At 37.8% G+C, this 19,815-nt stretch overlaps 1 protein-coding gene across 2 annotated transcripts in view; it reads right to left on the reverse strand.

Moving 5' to 3' along the window:
• The window catches only part of ADK (adenosine kinase), a 599,854-nt gene that overhangs the window by 127,118 nt on the left and 452,921 nt on the right, over nucleotides 1–19,815 (reverse strand). For both annotated transcript variants that reach the window (XM_053586052.1, XM_053586053.1), the window contains exon 9: nucleotides 12,873–12,987. In XM_053586052.1, the coding sequence (XP_053442027.1) occupies nucleotides 12,873–12,987 (115 nt within the window). The remainder of the gene's footprint in view (nucleotides 1–12,872; nucleotides 12,988–19,815) is intronic.

Below are 19,815 nucleotides of genomic sequence, written 5' to 3' on the forward strand. Positions count from 1 at the left end.
CAAATACAAATCCATCCAGGTAAATAAAAAAAGATATAAACAAACTTTACTAATGGCAAGAAATTTCTGGCCACGGGCAGTGGTTTACACTTGTAATCCCAGCACTTTGGGATGCCAAGGTGTGAGAACTGCTTGAGCCCAGGAGTTTCAGACCAGCCTGGGCAATATTGTGAGACCCCCATCTCTACAAAAATTTAAAGACAGCTGAGCATGGTACCATCTGCCTGTACTCCTAGCTACTGGGGAGTCTGAGATGGGAGGTGCTTGAGCCCAACAGCATAGGCTCTTGAGCTATGATCTGCAGTGAGCTATGATCTGTGCCACTGTGCTCTAGTGTGGGCATCAGAGCAAGACCTCATTCCTTAAAAAAAAATTCCTTGGGCGGCGCCTGTGGCTCAGTGAGTAGGGCGCCGGCCCCATATGCCGAGGGTGGCGGGTTCAAACCCAGCCCCGGCCAAATTGCAACAAAAAAATAGCCGGGCGTTGTGGCAGGCGCCTGTAGTCCCAGCTGCTCGGGAGGCTGAGGCAAGAGAATCATGTAAGCCCAAGAGTTAGAGGTTGCTGTGAGCTGTGTGATGCCACGGCACTCTACCTGAGGGCGGTATGTGAGACTCTGTCTCTACAAAAAAAAAAAAAAATTAAAAAAAAAAAATTCCTTAATCTGATAAAGGGTGTCTATAAAATTCTATAGCAAACATTATTCTTTCTGATAAGATATGGAAGCAAAGATGCTCGCTATGACCATTTTTTTTATCTTTTTTTTCCGCTATGACCATTTTAATTGTATTTGTATTTAATATGACCTGCTGTGTCAGCTAGTGCAGTAAGAAAAAAAAGTACTGTACAAGAATTGGAACAGAAGAAATGTAATTGTATTTATTTACAGATGATATAATTATACATACAGAAACTCCTAAAGAATTAAAAGAGAAATTATTGCAGTTAACATGTGAAAACAAAGTCGTTATTAAAAAATCTACATACCAGTAAAAAACAAATAGAAACAGAAACCTAAAAGGATACCATTTAAAAATAAATGGCATAAAAAACGTCAAATAATTAAGTATCTTAAAAAGGATATGTATACCAGACTTTTACACTGGAAGTAACAAAACATTATGAAAAAATTAAAACCCATAAATTAACAGAAGAAAATACTGCATGGATTAGAAGACAAAATACTATAAACAAGTAACTTTTCTCTAAATTGACTTGCCGATTAAATATGACCTGAAAAAATTCTTTTTTTTTTTTTTTTTTTTTGAGACAGATTCTCACTATGTCACCCTTGGTAGAGTGTTCTGGCATCACAGCTCATAGCAACCTCCAACTCCTGGGCTTCAGCGATTCTCTTGCCTCAGCCTCCCAAGTAGCTGGGACTACAGGTGCCCACCACAATGCCTGGCTATTTTTTTGTTGCAGTAGTTTAGCTGGCTTGGACCAGGCTCTAAACTGCCACCCTTGGTGTATGTGGCTGGTGCCGTAACCACTGTGCTACGGGTGCTGAGCCAATCCAAAAAAATTCTAATAGGGAATTAAAATGGCGGGGCACTGTGACTCATGCCTGCAGTTCCTAGCACTCTGGAAGGCCAAGGTGGGTAAATTGCATAAGCTCATAGGTTTGAAGCCAGCCTCAGCCAGAGCAAGGCACCGTCTCTAAAAATAGCCAGGTGTTGTGGTTGGCACTTGTAATCCCAGCTACTTGGGAGAGTGCGGCAAGAGAATCTCTTGAGCGCAAGAGTTTGAGATTGCTGTGAGCTATGACATCACAGCACTCTACCAAGGCGACAAAGTGAGACTATGTCTCAAAAAAAAAAAAAAAAGGAATTAAAATAAATTTTATTATTGGTGGCAATTAAGAAGCTGATTCTAGGCTGAGTGCGGTGGCCAAGGCGGGTGGATTGCCTGAGCTCACAGGCTCGAGACCAGCCTGAGCCAGAGCAGGACTCTATCTCTAAAAATAGCTGGGCATTGTGGCAGATGCCTGTTATTCCAGCTACTCTGGAGGCTCAGGCAAGAGAATCGCTTGAGCCTTAGAGTTTGCTGTGAGCTGTGATGCCACAGCACTCTACTAAGGGCGATAAAGTGAGACTGTGTCTCACCCAAAAAAAAAAAAAGAAGCAGATGATTCTAGAATTCATGAACAAATGCAAATGGTCAAGAAAAGCCAGGACATAGCCGGGCGTTGAGGCAGGCGCCTGTACTCCCAGCTACTTGGGAGGCTGAGGCAAGAGAATTGCTTAAGCCCAGGAGTTGGAGGTTGCTGTGAGCTGTATGATGCCATGGCACTCTACCAAGGGCCATAAAATGAAACTCTGTCTTTACAAAAAAAAAAAAAAAAAAAAAGCCATGACAATCTTGAAGTAAAGACCAATTGTTAATAAACCTAAGTAATTAGGAGATTGTGCAACTGGTAAAGGATGGAGAATGAAAACAATGGAACAGTCTAGAAAAAGACTCACAGATACAAGGTCAACTGAAATATGACAAAGGTGTCAACGTATTGCAGTTAAGGAAAGGACAGTCCTGTCAATGAATGATGCTGAGTCATCTGGTTATTCCTATGGGCAAAAGAAATGAATCATGTTCCTTTCCTGACACCACATACAAAAATTAATTTGAGAGGGACTGTGCTACTCCCAAAAGAGCAAAAGAATAAAAGTTTAGCACTAATCCCAAAGGGGAACTGTTATTAACTGGACTACATTAAAAATTAAGATTTTTTTTTTTTGAGACAGAGTCTCAGTATGTCACCCTCAGTAGCGTGCTATGGCGTCACAGCTCACAACAACCTCAAACTCTTGGGCTTAAGTGATTCTCTTGCCTCACCCTCTCGAGTAGCTGGGACTACAGGTTCCCGCCACAACACCCAGTTATTTTTGGTTGCAGTTGTCATTGTCGTTTAGCAGGCCTAGGCGGAGTTCGAACCTGCCAGCCTCGGTGTATGTAGCCAGCACCCTACTGCCGAGCCTAAAATTAAGATTTTTTTAAAAAATGAAAAGACATCATGAAGACAGTGAAAAAGCAAGCCACTATGTGGGAAAAGTTATATGCAACATATTTATCTCACAAAAGACTGCAAAAAGAATTATAAATCCATAAGACAACCCAAGATAGGCAAAGGACTTCAAGCTACAAAAGAAGATACCCAAATGCTAGTAAGCAGATGAAAAGGTACCTGGCCTTACTATGTACACTGGGAAAATTCCAAAAATTCCAAATCAGCATGAGATCTATTATACACACATCAGAAGCTGAAATCAAACAACAGACAGTAGTAAATACTAATGGAAGTGTACACTGTTACAACCTTTCAAAAATCAGACATTGAAAATGGAATTATTCTATATTCTAACTATGGTGATCAGGAATCATTGCATGTATTTGTCCAAACCCACAGAACCTGGCAGTAGAAAAAGTGAATTTTATTTATGGGGGAGGGGGGAGACCCAACCAGGATATGAAAGAAAATCAAAATGAAACACAAACAGATGACCCTATCTGTATTACAATGTAATGATATAACTATAATGAAGTGGATAGAATAAAAGAACTAACATAAGTTATCTGGATAATAGTGTTTTGTGTGGATACAATAATGCTAAAGACAAAAAGATCTATAAGCATATACTATATTTTACTAAATAACTCGGTTTCTCACAAGGTATGGGTAAACAATTAAAAACTACTGTCAGATAAAATAAGTAAGTAAATATGTTTTAGGTAAGGAGAACCAAATTTTTTTTTTTTTTTTGTAGAGACAGAGTCTCACTTTATGGCCCTCGGTAGAGTGCCGTGGCCTCACACAACTCACAGCAACCTCCAACTCCTGGGCTTAAGCGATTCTCTTGCCTTAGCCTCCCGAGTAGCTGGGACCACAGGCGCCCACCACAACGCCCGGCTATTTTTTGGTTGCAGTTTGGCCGGGGCCGGGCTTGAACCCGCCACCCTCGGTATATGGGGCCGGTGCCCTACCGACCGAGCCACAGGCGCCGCCCGCAAATTTTCTTTCTTTTTTTAATTTTTAATCCTTTAGGGCAATCAATTTTAAGAGAGCCAAATTTTCAATGTCAGAGGAAGAAGTAATAAATAAGGAAAAAGCAAAAACTAGAATGAACCCTGTGTTGTTGGAGTGGAATAAGAGTTATCAGTGTTATCAATGACCTCATGATCTTTAAACCATAAACTGATAGATACAGAAATTAAGTATAGATGGATGTGTACACACAGGTTATTATATATACATATACTGCCAAGCTCTGTTTGCTAAGAGGGCCCAGAAGCAAGGACACTCAAGGAATAAAGAACGTATCTGGGGCCCACATCTGGGTTTCTAATTTAGTAAAAGAAACCAGGGTTCCTTGGAGAAGTGGCTGATTCCAGGACTGAGACTTGGAAAATACAACATGAACCTGGGACAACTTAGGTTGTCAAAAAAGGAAGAAAGTGCATAAAAATGGATGGGGACAGAGCTAGACAAAAAGTAAACATATTGGGCTATTACATTTTAAAAAGAGGTGAAGCTAATAATTGTTAGTAGTAGAAGCCCAGATAATGGTTACCTTTGGTGGGAATAATGATTAGGAGGGGCCTACGGGGTGGTTTCTAAAGGGCCAGAAGTGTTACACAGTAGAACCTCCATAGTTAACTGCCTCCCTTCATTTACCACCTCAAGCTGACCTAATTTTCATAGACTGGACATGTGCCACGTGTATGTATTAATATAGTAGGCCTAGTTCCTATGTTAACCACCTCCATATGCTGACTAGTATCTTACAGTCCCTAGGGTGATCAACTTATAGAGGTCCTACTGTATTTCTTGAAGTGGTTGTAGTTACACAGGTGTGTCTGCTTAATGAAAACTTGTACCAATTTTGTATGCATATTATACTCCAACAAATCATATGAAATGTTCTGTATTTTGAACACCTATATTTGTACATGTTATTTATTAAAATATACATGAATTTTACTATATATAATCTGTATCTCAACAAATCTGACTTAAAAGGTCCTTAAAGAAATCAATGCTATAATAGGGCTAACATTTGTCTGGTATAGGCTGTCTCTCATTTTGCTTTCTAGTTGGATCCTGTTTGATAAAAGCGGGAGTTGAAAGAAGTCCCACTTCTTCAGCCTGAGGTCACTAAAGAATATGAACCATGGGGCAGCGCTGGTGGCTCACTGGGTAGGGCACCAGCCCCATATACTGAGAGTGGTGGGTTTGAACTTGGCCCCGGCTAAACTGCAAGGAAAAAGTAGCCAGGTGTTGTGGTGGCTAGTCCCAGCTACTTGGGAGGCTGAGGCAAGAGAATCGCCTAAGCCCAGGAGTTGGAGGTTGCTGTGAGCTCCAACACTCTACTGAGGGTTATAAAGGGAGACTCTGTCTCTAAAAGAAAAAAGAAATAAAAAAGAATATGAACCATGCCCCAAAGATACTACTTTTGTAGGAATGTGACAGTTCCACATGTTATTCTAAATTATTTTCAACCTCTTAGCTAATTAAAGGACTTTTTCTTTTATGGTTACAATAATCTAAAAATGAAACAGGGCTAATAACTTAGTTGTTCATATTCATAGATTAAGAAATATATTTTCTGCTGGGCATGGTACCTCACACCTATAATCTTAGCACTCTGGGTGGATTGCCTGAGCTCACGAACTGGAGACCAACCTGAGCAAGAGCCAGACCTTGACTCTAAAAAAAAAAAGCTGGGTGTAGTGGCGGCACCTGTAGCCCCAGTGACTTGGGAGGCTGAGGCAAATTGCTTGAGCCCAGGAGTTTGAGGTTGCCCTGAGTTATGACATCAAGGCACTCTACAGAGGGTGACAAAGTGAAACTCTGTTTCTAAAAAAGAACAAAAACAAAAAAAACCCTTAAAATCCTATACAAATAAAAATATTAAAAAAAAAAAAGAAATACATTTTCTTTAACATCTTAGCTGGTAAGAACTTTTTTTGCAAATGCCACACACAGACATTCTAAAAGAACACTACTTAATTTGTTTTATCCTTACCACAAGATCCCATGCCAACAAGATCATCCTTTAAAACTGATTTGGCTGTAGTAGAGATAACGTTTTCAAAATGATTTATATTAATATTTTGTAGTAATAAGAGTTGGGTTGATAAGCTGACATTCTTCCAACTGCTCAAATTGTTTTCCTTGAGAGTTTGCGTTTTCTATTGCACACTTTCTGTACTTTAAGCCTACTAGAATTGCAAATCACATTGACCTTTTCTTGGTGTAATGGACAGCATTGAGTGTTTTCACAGAACATGAAAATGTAGCTAGCAGATGAGGTAATATGTTTCTTTAAGAACTCAAGAACCTGAAAACAAGTAACTTTAATATACTCATTTACTTATAATGAAATGACAAAGGGCGGCACTATGATATGATCATCTTAAATTATAGGCACCTTAAAGGTGGGAGACTATTTAATGTAATATATAGGTTACCTATAAGAGTGAATAGGTTCTTGGTACTTTTTGATGGATCAAGAGAGAAGCATTTAATCAAGGCCTGACTTACTGAACAACTAGATGCTTCGCTGTCAAAAGGTTCTGTTTTTATCATTCTGAAGATCACAGAACTTGAGGCAAGGTCATCAAATCATTTTATTCAATAATTCTCAATGTGAGAGGTGGAGGACAGACAGACAGCATTGCTACATTACCTAAGGAGACTTTTTCAACAAATATACAACCCTACACTCACCTTTCCCTAGACCAGTGGTTCTCAACCTTCCTAACGCTGCAATGTATTTTCATTGTTAAAAACGGCCACCCACAGTGTGGCGCCTGTGGCTCAAAGGAGTAGGGCGCGGGCATATGGCTCCATATGCCAGAGGTGGCAGGTTCAAGCCCAGCCCTGGCCAAAAACTGCAAAAAAAAAAAAAAAAAAGGCAACCCACAGGTTGAGAACCGCTGCCCTAGACTGTACCACCCGCATTTTCAGACATCCCCTTGAGGATGCATACATTTATATTCTGATAGGCCTCACAGAGATGTATCAGATTGAGGCAAAGGTGCTCTTTTTTTTTTCTTTTGAGACAGAGTCTCACTCTGTCGCCCTGGGTAGATTGCCATAGTGTGCTAGCTCACAGCAACTTCAAACTCTTGGGATCAAGAGATCCTTCTACCTCAGCCTCCCCAGTAGCTGGGACTACAAGTACTTGCCACAATGCCTGGCTAGGTTTTTTTCCTTTCTATTTTTAGTAGAGACAGGGTCTCGCTCTTGCTCAGGCTGGTCTTGAACTCATGAGCGTACGCGATCCACCTGCCTCAGACTCCCAGAGTGTCAGAATTACAGGCACAAGCCACCATACGGTTGGAAAGGTGCTCTTAACAAGACAGAGCTGTATTTACTGAAAACTTACTAGGTGATTTTGACATGACAGCACCAGTCTTCCAAGCTATAAACCTCTGACTTAATACACTTTTTTCCCCTTCATGCAGAATTATAATTCAAACAGAAAGAATTGTGATTAGAAAAGTCTACATTTTTTTCAATGAACCTATTTCACTGTCTCTCTTTAAAAGCCACTGTGTGAAATGCATTATTTTCAATTTAGAACAAAAGTCCTATTGCTTTTTCCAATGTTTAGTGATTTATTTAGTATAGAAACTAGGGGAAATTTAAATTTTCTATGTATAATGTAAACATACATATATAATGTTTTTACTACAAACCTTAATATTACAAGGTATTAATGTATGAAAACATCATTCATCTATAGTTTCTGTCTAATAGGTAAAGACTGTTATAAATTTCTCTGAAGTTTATAGACACAGGAATGATTTCTTTCATCTGACTCCAATGTTACTAAACAGGCTCATTCAATTTTTATTAGAAGGATCAAAATGCACAGAGTCATCTTTTGTTTTCTAACTGTATTTCCAGCATTTTATTTTTTTGTTTGTTCTGATATGTTTGTTTGTTTATTTATTTATTTGCAGTTTTTGTCCAGGGCCGGGTTTGAACCTCCCACCTCTGGTATATGGCGCTGGTGCCCTACTCCTTTGAGCCACAGGTGCTGCCCTGTTTATTTTTTTTTAATTGTGGTAAAATATATGGAACATAGTTTACCATTTTAACCATTTTTGAGTATACAGCTCAGTGCTGTTAAGTACATTCATATTGTTGTACAGCCATCACCACCACCAATCTAGACAACGTTTTTCATCTTGCAGAAATGAAGCTTTATACCCATTAAACAACCCTTGGCTACCATCCTTTTACCTTCGGTATCTATGAAGTTGACTATCTAAGTATCTCCTGTAAGTGAAATCATACAGTATTTATTCTTTTGTGCCTGCCTTATTTCACTTAGTATCATATTTTCAAGATTCATCCATACCGTAGCAAGTGTCAGCCTTCCTTTTTAAGGTTGAACACTGTATGTATATGCTGCATTTTGTTTATCTGTTCTTTTGTTGATGGACACTTGGTTTGCTTTCATATTTTGGCTGCTGTATAATGCTGCTGGCATAATCTTTTGGGCATTTAACTAAATGTGGAATTACCCAGCCTGTTACTCTTAATACTCTCTAGTGCCCAGCTCTCTCTCAAAAATTGTTTTAAAAGTTAATTAGCCTGTAAACACTGAAAGAATGATTTTTTTTTTTTTTGAGACAGCGTCTCAAGCTGTCGCCCTGGGTAGAGTGCCATGGTGTCATTGCTCACAGCAACCTCAACCTCTCGGGCTTAAGCAATCCTCTTTCCTCAGCCTCCCAAGTAGCTGGGACTACAGGCGCCTGCCACAACGCCCAGCTATTTTTGTTTTTGGTTATAGTTGTCATTGTTATTTGGCGGGCCTGGGCTGGATTTGAACTTGCCAGCTCTGGTATATGTGGCTGGCACCTTAGCCGCTTGAGCTACAGATGCCGAGCCTGAAAGAATGACTGATATGAGGCATAACCTCTGGCTGGATAGATACCCAATCTTAAAGAGGGATGACCAATAAAACAGGGTGAATGGAAAAGACTTTAGACTCCCTGGCAATTTAAACAAGAAGAATTTAAATAATGAAATTTATATAATAACAGAAAGTGGTTTCTAGATACCACATCTCAAAATGAGATAGGTCTATAGAATAAAATTCCAAGGATTTTGTTACACTATTGCTAAATGCCACAAACTTAACAGTCTGATCATTTAAAAATACTCTACAGTGTGAACTTTAAGGCACAGTGATTCCTAATTAGTGTTTTAATAAGTGTGTTAGCACTGCCTTGTGCCATTCTGGAATGTCACTTATGGCAAATTAAGGGACACTTTCTCTCCCTATTTTCCATTAGTATTTTAATGCTAGGAGGTGGGAAAAAGCTGATCCATATTCAAGAGGAAAGGAGAGAAAACAATAACAAATTGGCATCTCTTCTGTGAATTGCCCCACAGGCCAAGCATTTTTATGTTCTTAATCATTATTAAATGACTTAACACGACACCCAGAGCCTGGCGAATGATTGCATACTGACATGAGAACGAATTACAAATGAAATGAAAGATCAAGCCGTATTAGAGGACTGCCTCTGGGAAATGAAAATCTTTAATTCTCTTTTATTATTGACATTTATTTGGCTGCCATGAATAACAACATAGCAAAGAGATTCGGCTATGCTTGTGCACTGAATAGCTTATCCCAGGGCTCAGAACTGCATTAACATTTATCATGTTTGCTTTGTAGCTGACACCACTGAACAGATTCTCTATCCATCTTGTATTTATCACGCATTGCAGATATAGCGCATCCTCTAATTTAAGTTCATTTTCATATGGTAGGAAAAGCAAAGATTAGCCAGTGTCTTTCCTCAAATAAATCCCTATTTGTAAGCATTCCTAAGAATGGTTTAATAGATTTAATAAAGACAAAGAAATTCAGTCATAGAATGGGGAGGCTAATTTTCAATTTTGGGAAAATTGCACAAATTCACAAAGAGGAAGACATTTGTACAATATGTGTATCTGGAATATATAAACCCTTAAAATGAATGTCTCATAAAGAGAAACCAAATAGTATTTTATGAATCTGAAGGTAGTACTACAGTTCCTGTAAGAAGCTTGCGTGTTTTTCACTTTTATAAATTGCTCATTGCTAAGACAGGAATGCACCATATGCTGTAGGAAGACACAAGAATTCAGACAGTTTGCATCAATGCATGGATATCCTTTCATAGTTCATTTCTTTTCTCTTTTGTACCAATTAACAACGTGGCTTTTCCTGCCGTAAAAATAAGATTGTATAGTACCTAGTTCCTTTGCTTACATGATCCTCTTGGACTGCATTGCCCTCCTTCCTTTAAATTCTTCCTAGAATTTAAGGCTTAAGCAAGGATATTAATGTACGAGGACTGACACTTAAGTTTGCAGAATATCACTCTGGTCACTGGATGTACTTCAAAGGTGATCATAGTGATATTCAAACAAGGAGGTATATGTAGCACTTTTTCTAGGATGAGTTTGCAACTTAATTGTCAGATTTCTTATCTTGAGAAAGCCATTCAACATCTCTGAATCTTTCTTGAAAATTTATTTTTAACTTGTCTTTTTCTTTTTCTTTTTTTGTAGAGACAGAGTCTCACTTTATGGCCCTCGGTAGAGTGCCGTGGCATCACACAGCTCACAGCAACCTCCAACTCCTGGGCTTAAGCGATTCTTTTGCCTCAGCCTCCCGAGTAGCTGGGACTACAGGCGCCCGCCACAACTGCCCGGCTATTTTTTTGTTGCAGTTTGGCCGGGGCTGGGTCCGAACCCGCCACCCTCGGCATATGAGGCTGGCGGCCTACTCACTGAGTCACAGGCGCCACCCTTGTCTTTTTCTTTTCTTTCTTTCTTTTTTTTTTTTGAGACAGTCTCACTCTGTCACCATGAGTAGAGTGCTGTGGGTCACAGCTCACAGCAACCTCAGACTCCTAGGCTCAAGAGATCCTCTTGCCTCAGTCTCCCGAGTAGCTGGGACTACAGTTGTCCAATACGCCCAGCTAGTTTTTCTATTTTTAGTAGAGACAGGGTTTTATTCTCACTTAGGCTGGTCTTGAACTCCTGAGCTCAAGCAGTCCACCCACCTCAGCCTCCCAGAGTGCTAGGATTACAGGTATGAGCCATCATGCCTGGCTCAACTGTTCTTTTTTTGGATAATTTCAAATATACACACAAGTGAAGTTAATATCATAACGACCTCCATATATCTACTACTCAGTTTCAACAATTAAATTCACGACTAGTCTTATTTCATCTATATCACTACTCACTGAATTATTTCGAAATAAATATTTTTTAAAGCAAATCTCTGAATCCTGGTTTTAAGTATTCTAAAATAAGAGAGTTGATCTATATGTATTCACATATCCTATAACATCATGTTGTAAACCTCAAATATACATAATAAAATATATTTTTAAAAAGAAATAAGTAAAATAAGAATGTTGGAGTGAATTACTTCTAGGGCCCCTTAGCACCAAATTCATATTTCATCTTTGACCCTTTTCAGGCTTTTTGTCTAATCCAACAAAAATTTGCTTCATATTCACTGTGACATCTTTCTTCAAGCTTTATTGATCTCTTCTGAGTCAACAACATCCATATAGTTTGCACCAATAAATAAGAAGTGTAATTACACTGTACTTTTTACTCATATTTTATGTGTATGAATTTCTTTCCCAGTTAGATCTTTAAGGCTCACATCTTATATTTCAGTGTTCAGCAGAATACTGAATAACTGCTACCATTTACAATAATTATTAATTATTGGTTTTAATTTGATGGTTTTAATCTGGATAGTTCCAATAGAATTAAAAAGGTTATATTTTGACTTGAATAGTAGGTAGCATCATATTGACAGTATTAATCATTTTCATCAATAACATGTTTGTTTACTAGATAAAATTCCAATTTTAAATGTGTGCTATAAAATAGGTAGCTGAGTAAAAATAAAAATGAAAATTTCTTCTTATATAACTATAATCCAGAAAGTAGAAGGGAAGAGGTGACAGAGGGGAGGGGAGGGGAAAGGTAGAAGGAGGGAGGGTATTTGGGGGGACCTCATCTAATGTGCATGATGTAATGGTACGTGTCAAAACTATTAAGAGTATAATTGTGATGGATGTGTTAATCAGTTCAATGTAAGCATTTCACATTGTCTATCAAATCAGTATACTGAACCCCATAAATGCATCAATGTACACAGTTATGATTTAATAAAAACAAAAAATAAAAAATAAATTAAAAGGGCGGTGCCTGTGGCTCAAAGCGGTAGGGCACCTGCCCCATATGCCTGAGATGGCGGGTTCAAACCCAGCCCTGGCCAAAAACTGCAAAAACAAAAACAAAAACAAAAAAAATAAATAAATTAAAAAGAAAATTTCTTCTTGACCAAAAATCTGAGGAAGTTATTTCTGAATTTTATTTGTTCATAATTCACTACATTTATTTTATTCTAGCATAAGTATTTTACAATTAAATAAATTCTCCTTTTCATGAAAGACATTTCTTGACTGGAAAAATCTCCAAAGTATCCAAGTAAATAAACTATAAACTTTATCAATGTGGTTTTACTCAACTGAATTTAAGTAAGTTATCTTAAAAATGAAAACTTCTCAAAAAAGAAATCTTTCCTGCAGAGATAAAGGGCAGGAATTTTTATTAAAAAACAATAAAAGAGGGCGGCGCCTATGGCTCAAGGAGTAGGGCGCTGGTCCCATATGCCAGAGGTGGTGGGTTCAAACCCAGCCCTGGCCAAAAAAAAAAAAAACAATAAAAGGTAGATTGCTTTGTATATATTATAGTAGAAATAATACAGAATTTTTGTTATACATTAACAAAATTAACCTCTATGATTGTGGATACCCCACACAGTCCCCACATGTACCTGTGGCCATTATGGTGTCATCTCTCCCTTGGGTGAAGATCACAACTCGCTGCCTTTTTGAGTTCGCCTTTGGCAGGGCTTGTGTTTTTTTGGCCATCTCTTTAATGTCATTAGTCTATTAATAAAAAGGGGGAAAAATTCTCATAACCAATATAGCAAAGCAAAACTTCATTAGTAGATTAACAACTTAGCTTCTCATCAAAACAGATCTAAACATCTGTTCAGAGATTTTTACCATTATCTAATGAGGATGTCAACAGATTTTTAAAAAAGTTAATCAAATACAAAAATAAACACAATAGTACAATCATTTCCAAAGAACTCATCATCAATACAAACATCTGAAATCTATAATGAATCTTATTTTTATGTACAGCATTGCCCACTTGTCTTTAATATTATTCTAAGCAAATTAACTACTACGTAATTTCATTTATAAATACTTTAGTATGTATTTCTGAAAGGTAATGAATGACTTAAGCATAACCACATAACCATTTTCATACTTTAAAAAATTGGCCAGGTATGGTGGCTCATGCCTGTTATCCTAGCTCTCTGGGATGCCAAGGCAGGAGGATGGCTTATGGTCAGGAGTTTGAGACCAGCCTAACATGAGTGAGACCCCATATCTACTGAAAGTTAGCCAGATGTGGTGGCATGCAGCTGGAGCACCAGCTACTTGGGAGGGTGGAGGATTGCTGGAGCCCAGCAGTTTGAGATTGCAGGGAGCTACAACGACACTACTATATTGTCTAGCCAGGCACCAAAGTGAGACTCTTGTCTCCAAAAAAAAAAAGCTAACCCTTTCCTATAAAGATTTAATTTTCTTTAAAAGTAAAGTTTAAACAAACTTCCTGTGGTTTGAAGTTGGTAGTTTCCTCTATCACTGTGCAGTTTTAAATAGTTATGGAGAATGACATACCAGAAGGGAAACACAAACAAGAGGGAAAATATGTCGGAGTGGCATAAATGTAGGATATATAGGAGAGAAAAAATAGGATACAGGATATATAGGAGAGAAAAATTTAGGTAAGCAGACAAATCATAATGGTTTACAAGGATTACAAACATCAGCAGCTATAACATTTTTAAAGCTATGACAATCTGTGAAGTATTTGTATGTTGTGTGCTCATTAAATACTTAAATTCTGGATACTATATGAAGCTAAGCTTCTAATACACCTAACATGATTTCCAGAGGACTGTTGTTTCTGGAAAGAATAGCCACCTACTTGTGGTAGGACAATGCTGCTGACTTTTCAAACATGCTGACGATTTTGCTCTCGGTTGCTTATTTTATTAATAGAACAGAACCAAGCCTGAACTCTGATGAGAAAAATTCCCTCAGTTTCTAGAGGCAGACTATTACACTATTAGAAATGACTACTAACAGATGAAAGGACTGAAATATAACATATAATAATAATGTTTTCACTCTCTTAAATAAATGTACACATTTAATTAAAATGACACACACATATATTCTGCCAGTCTCCTTAGCACAAATACATTTTACCACTGTAAGATTTTTGTTCATGATTAAGTACAGTTCATATTTAATAAAGATAAGAGGAAAACATATTCACTTAATCATCTTAAAAGTGGAATCTCATGCATATACTAGATGTTTTTTAAAAAGAAGGCTTTCTTCAAGGTGGTATAAGTAATAAATTAAGAATAAAATTCCATGGTTGTTTTCCACCAACCCTGTGCCATAAATTTTGTTATGAAGAGTTTTGGGGCAGCGCCTGGGCTCAAGTGGCTAGGGCGCCAGCCATATACACCTGAGCTGGCGGGTTCGAAACCAGCCCGGGCCTGCCAAACAATGACAGCTGTAACCAAAAACTCTACCCAGGGCGACAGCTTGAGGCTCTGTCCTTAAAAAAAAAAAAAAAAAAGAGTTTTGGTTATTTAATCAAAGAAACCTTTCTTATATCTCAAATTAAATCTTATAAAAATGGCAATTAAACTTTCCAAGTATAAAACATATATCTCTACAGATTTGTGTAACTCTTTTGTGTTTATATCCACATTCATAGTTCATATAAAATCTCTTTGTCTCTCACTCTGGGATCACTGTCAGTAAGCACCTCATCTATATTTCTCACTATGCCTTGAGGAGCCATTGCTTGCCCACATACCTGATTTCCATCTAGTATAAAAACTTTTCTCAAAATCTCAATTTTATCTTCTCCAAACTCGACATTTCTAGTTGTACGGTATTTCCCTTCCCTCTTCCCCACCTTAGGTTCTTCTCTTACACTCAACAATGAAATTACAAGGAATTTTAGAATATGACAGAGCTATCTGTGTGACCTTGAGCAGGTTAATAAATCTCTGTAAGTCTACATTTCATTATCTATGACACTAAGAAAATATTCCCCTGAAAAGATGTCGAGAGTTAAATATGCTAAAATTAGTGTAAAATTTTTTGAAGATGAACAGGATATTTACATAGTCTCAAAGTATCTTTCCCTAATTATTCATTAAAAAGAAAAAATAGTAATGTGACAATGGAGAATACTAACAGACATGCCCTTAACCCAGTGATCAATTTAGTGATACTAACATTAGTGGATGAAATAGGATATTTGCATAGTTCCAAAGTATCTGCTCCAAGATATTTATTAATTACAATGAGAAAGTAGTAACTTTACCGTAAGCCCAAGAGTTTGGGCTATTATTTGTTGAATAAATCAACAAACAATACTCATTAACCTAATGATCAGGTTAACATCACCAGCAATAAGACATTACAACGTTGTGTACCTCCTTGATAGGATGCATTGAAAAGGCACAATGCTTCTGTGGTTTTCCTGCCCAAGGTGAGTAAGCTCAACTTGATCGTGAGAAAACATAAGATAAAGTTAAATTGAGGGGCAGTCTACAAAATGATTGACCGGTTCTCTTCAAAGGTATCAAGGTCATGACCAACTAGAGTGAGAAACTGTCAGAGTGAAAGAGACTAAGGAGATATGACAAACAAACACAATGTTGAACAGAAAAAGAAATTTTAGAGAAAAAACTGGTCAGATCAGAGTAAGGCCTGCATTTCTGTTATTGGTATTATACCAACGTGAATTTCCTGGTTTTGGTCATTACTTTTTGGTGATATCAGACATTAACATCAGGGGAAGCTGGATGAAGAGTGCATTCTGTACTATTTTTTCAATTTTTCTAAGTCTAAGGTTATTTTAAAATAAAAAGTTAAAATAGTTGTTACGAGAATGAAAGAAGATAGGTGAGTGAAAGAGCTTAATGTAACAGTTAGTGCATACTAAGAACTTAATAAATATTAATTTATTTCCTCCATTACTCTCATTTTCTTTTTTTTTTCCTTTGAGACAGAGTCTCACCTCAAACTCTTGGGCTTATGTGATTCTCTTGCCTCAGCCTCCCAAGTAGCTGAGACTACAGGTGCCCGCCAAAACGCCCGGCTTTTGTTGTTGTTGCAGTTCTTTAGCTGTTTTTTAGCTGGCCCAGCTCAGGTTCGAACCTGTCACCCTCAGCGTATGTGGCTGGTGCCATAACCACTGTGCTACGGGCACCAAGCCGTCATTACTCTCATTTTAATATTCCCTAAAACTATCGCATCCTTAGGTTGCTCCAAAATCTCTAGAAGGACCTCAAGAATTCTGAGTGTTGATAATTCAATTACAATATCTAATAAAGGAGGAGAAAGATAAAGAGAGAAGTATGAGCAGAAAGCTCATACAACTGAGCTACGAGCCATATAAATAGGTCAAAAGTGCTCATGAAATCTTCATTTCACTGGACAGTAGGTACTATTATTATTATTATTATTTTTAACAGTTCCAGGCATGGAGGCCTCATAGTAGGTACTATTATTATACCTATAAGCCATGCATACCATTTGCAGGGGTGTCCAACTTGTGGGCCTGCATGCCAATTTTGTGAAGTCTTTCTAGCTTATCGGTGATGCTGGATAACATGAAAACTGTGCATGAACCATTTTTTCCTAATTCGCTTTTATTAGTGTTTATATATTTAATGTGTAGGCCAAGACAACTCTTTTTCCAATTGTGGCAAAGAAAAATAAAACACTTGGACACCCTGCAAGTATTCATTAAATCTTAACGACTCTAGACAGCAGGTACTTTCACAATATCCAATTTTTTTTTTTTTTTTTTTTTTTGTAGAGACAGAGTCTCACTGTACCGCCCTCGGGTAGAGTGCCGTGGCGTCACACGGCTCACAGCAACCTCTAACTCTTGGGCTTACGCGATTCTCTTGCCTCAGCCTCCCAAGCAGCTGGGACTACAGGCGCCCGCCACAACGCCCGGCTATTTTTTTTTTGTTGCAGTTTGGCCGGGGCTGGGTTTGAACCCACCACCCTCGGCATATGGGGCCAGCGCCCTACTCACTGAGCCACAGGCACCGCCCCACAATATCCAATTTTATAGGTGAAGAAACCGAGTCACAGAGTGGTAAGTAACTTGCCTAAGGTCACAAATATAAGTAGCAGAGCCAAGGCTAGCACCCACGATGTCTGAATTCAGGGACTATAGTCTTAACCGCTATTTTTTGCTATCTATAGATCGTATTGCTACTGTGAATTCTGTCAATGTGCTTTTTGTAGTTGTTATCACAAAACCATAGCATGTTCATCCTAAATAATTTTTCTGCAACATTCATAAGTCATTCCTGATTTTGTATTTAAGTTTGCTATTTTTTCATAATTATTTTGGCTGGCCTTTTACTCTAGGGAATTTCACTTTATGTGTTTCAAGATATTTCTCATTTTTCAAGGTCATTTTGAAATCTCATCTCCTTTTGCAATATATTAGGATGTGAGGGAGTACACAATTTATGGTAAAGGGTAGTAGATATAGGGAGTTGAGCCTGGTTTTGGCTCCCTTTATGTATATAACCTTGAACAAGCTATACATCCTATTATTTTTATCTGTTGAACTGATATGGCAATACATGCCCTACCTACTTCCCAAGGTCTGTGCGACTATTAAATATATTAATGATATGTTGGAAAAGATTTGATAAACTGTGAAGTATTTATAAATATTAATTTATACTTTTATTGTCATCAGTGCTCATAGTATAACTTAAATTTAGCATTGTCTTCCAAATTAAAGAATATACTCTGTTCATTCCATTTTTAACAAGCTGGTGATACAAACGTTAAACAATCCTGTCACAATTTACCTCCTTCTACAGAAAGCCAATTGTGGTGTTCCCACACATTTCTTCACCTCAACATACCATTTTCTGTTTTGTTTTCCAAATAGAAACTCCTGTAATAGTTGTGCTGAGTGTGATGTGTCAGTCTCCAGCCTGATCTCCTGCTCCCTCCTCACATACTCCATGTCAGTCACAGTGGCCTCTGTCACTTCCTGGAGTACATAGGACATTATTTTCCCCTTGGTTTGGAAACACTTGTGCTCTTGTTCCCTTTGAAATTTGTTTCCCTGGTTAGTTGTTTTCTGTCATTACTAGAAATTTGTACTTTTCAGGGTTTACTTTCTCAGAATCATTCCATGGCCATCCTATCCAAAATATTAATAGGAACCCTTCCCCCTTCTTTTTCACCATGTACTCTCCAGTCATTTCTACCTGGTCTACCTTCATTCTACCCTGTCAGAATGGTAGGCACATAGTAAGGGCTTGGTAAATATTTGTTGAATAAATAAATGATTAAATGAAGAGAATTAGAAGACTATCTTGGCTTGGCACCTGTGGCTCAAGTGGCTAAGGCGCCAGCCACATACACCTGAGCTGACGGGTTCGAATCCAGCCGGGGCCCGCAAAACAACAATGATGGCTGCAACCAAAAAATAGCCGGGCATTGTGGCGGGTGCCTGTAGTCCCAGCTACTCAGGAGGCTGAGGCAGGAGAATCGCTTGAGCCCAGGAGTTGGAGGTTGCTGTGACTCTACCCAGGGTGACAGCTTGAGGCTCTGTCTCAAAAAAAAAAAAAAAAAAAAAAAAAAAGAGACTATCTTTTTTCTTTCCCTTAATAGAACTATTTAAAAATTGTCCACTTTTGGTGTCTAGGAATCTATAAAAGCAGGACTGTACTATCTTAGCCAGCAGGACCTGATTCAGTGTCTTATTTTTAGAAACTCTGAAATTCTCAGGGATAATTCGTTGTATTCTTTGTATTTATGAAGAACATAGGAATCATAGAATCACCTTAGAGAATTTTGTGGGAATCAATTGTTCTTGAATCTTCTCTGTAGACTTTCTATCTGGTGCTAATGAACTGAACTTTTAGATAAACATGTTCTATACCTGCACTATATAATACAATAGTCATTAGTTACATTGAAATGGGCCGAGTGTGACTGGAGGATTGAATTCGAAGTTTTATTTAATTTCAATTAATCTTCATTTAAATGGCTGTATGTGACTGGTAGATGCTGTGTTAGTACAACTCAATACTTTTTTTCTCTTAGCATAGAGTCCTTTGTTGGTCAGAGAAAGACTCCAAGTCTGGGATCTTCTAGATCAGCGGTTCTCAACCTGTGGGTTGCAACATTTAATACGGGAACTGTATTAAAGGGTCAAGGCATTAGGAAGGTTGAGAACCTTCCTAGATAGTCAGGAGCTATGGAGCAAGTAAAAAGGAGAAAGATTGTTTTGTTTCTTTTATATGAACAGAAGTATTATATCCCAAAATTTAAGATAAAAAAATTAAAATTTGTTGCTTGGAGTAAAACTGAATAAATATGCCAGGAGAGAAGATATGAATTCTCTTCATCATTTGGTATTGAGCTATTGCAGAGACAATGCGATATAGAGAGCATCTATATTCATGTTTGGGGGGTATTTTCTTCACCTTAATTTAAATCAATTTTCAGTAGTTTTAAAGGATCTTATTTTTATTTGTTTTAAAAATATAAACCTTTATTGGTTCAGCTCAAGAAAAGGTAGATTTAAAAACACATCACAGTCTGAACTGATTTTCT

The sequence above is a fragment of the Nycticebus coucang genome, chromosome 3, assembly GCF_027406575.1.
Source record: "Nycticebus coucang isolate mNycCou1 chromosome 3, mNycCou1.pri, whole genome shotgun sequence".
In the NCBI taxonomy this organism is placed as follows: Eukaryota; Metazoa; Chordata; class Mammalia; order Primates; family Lorisidae; genus Nycticebus; species Nycticebus coucang.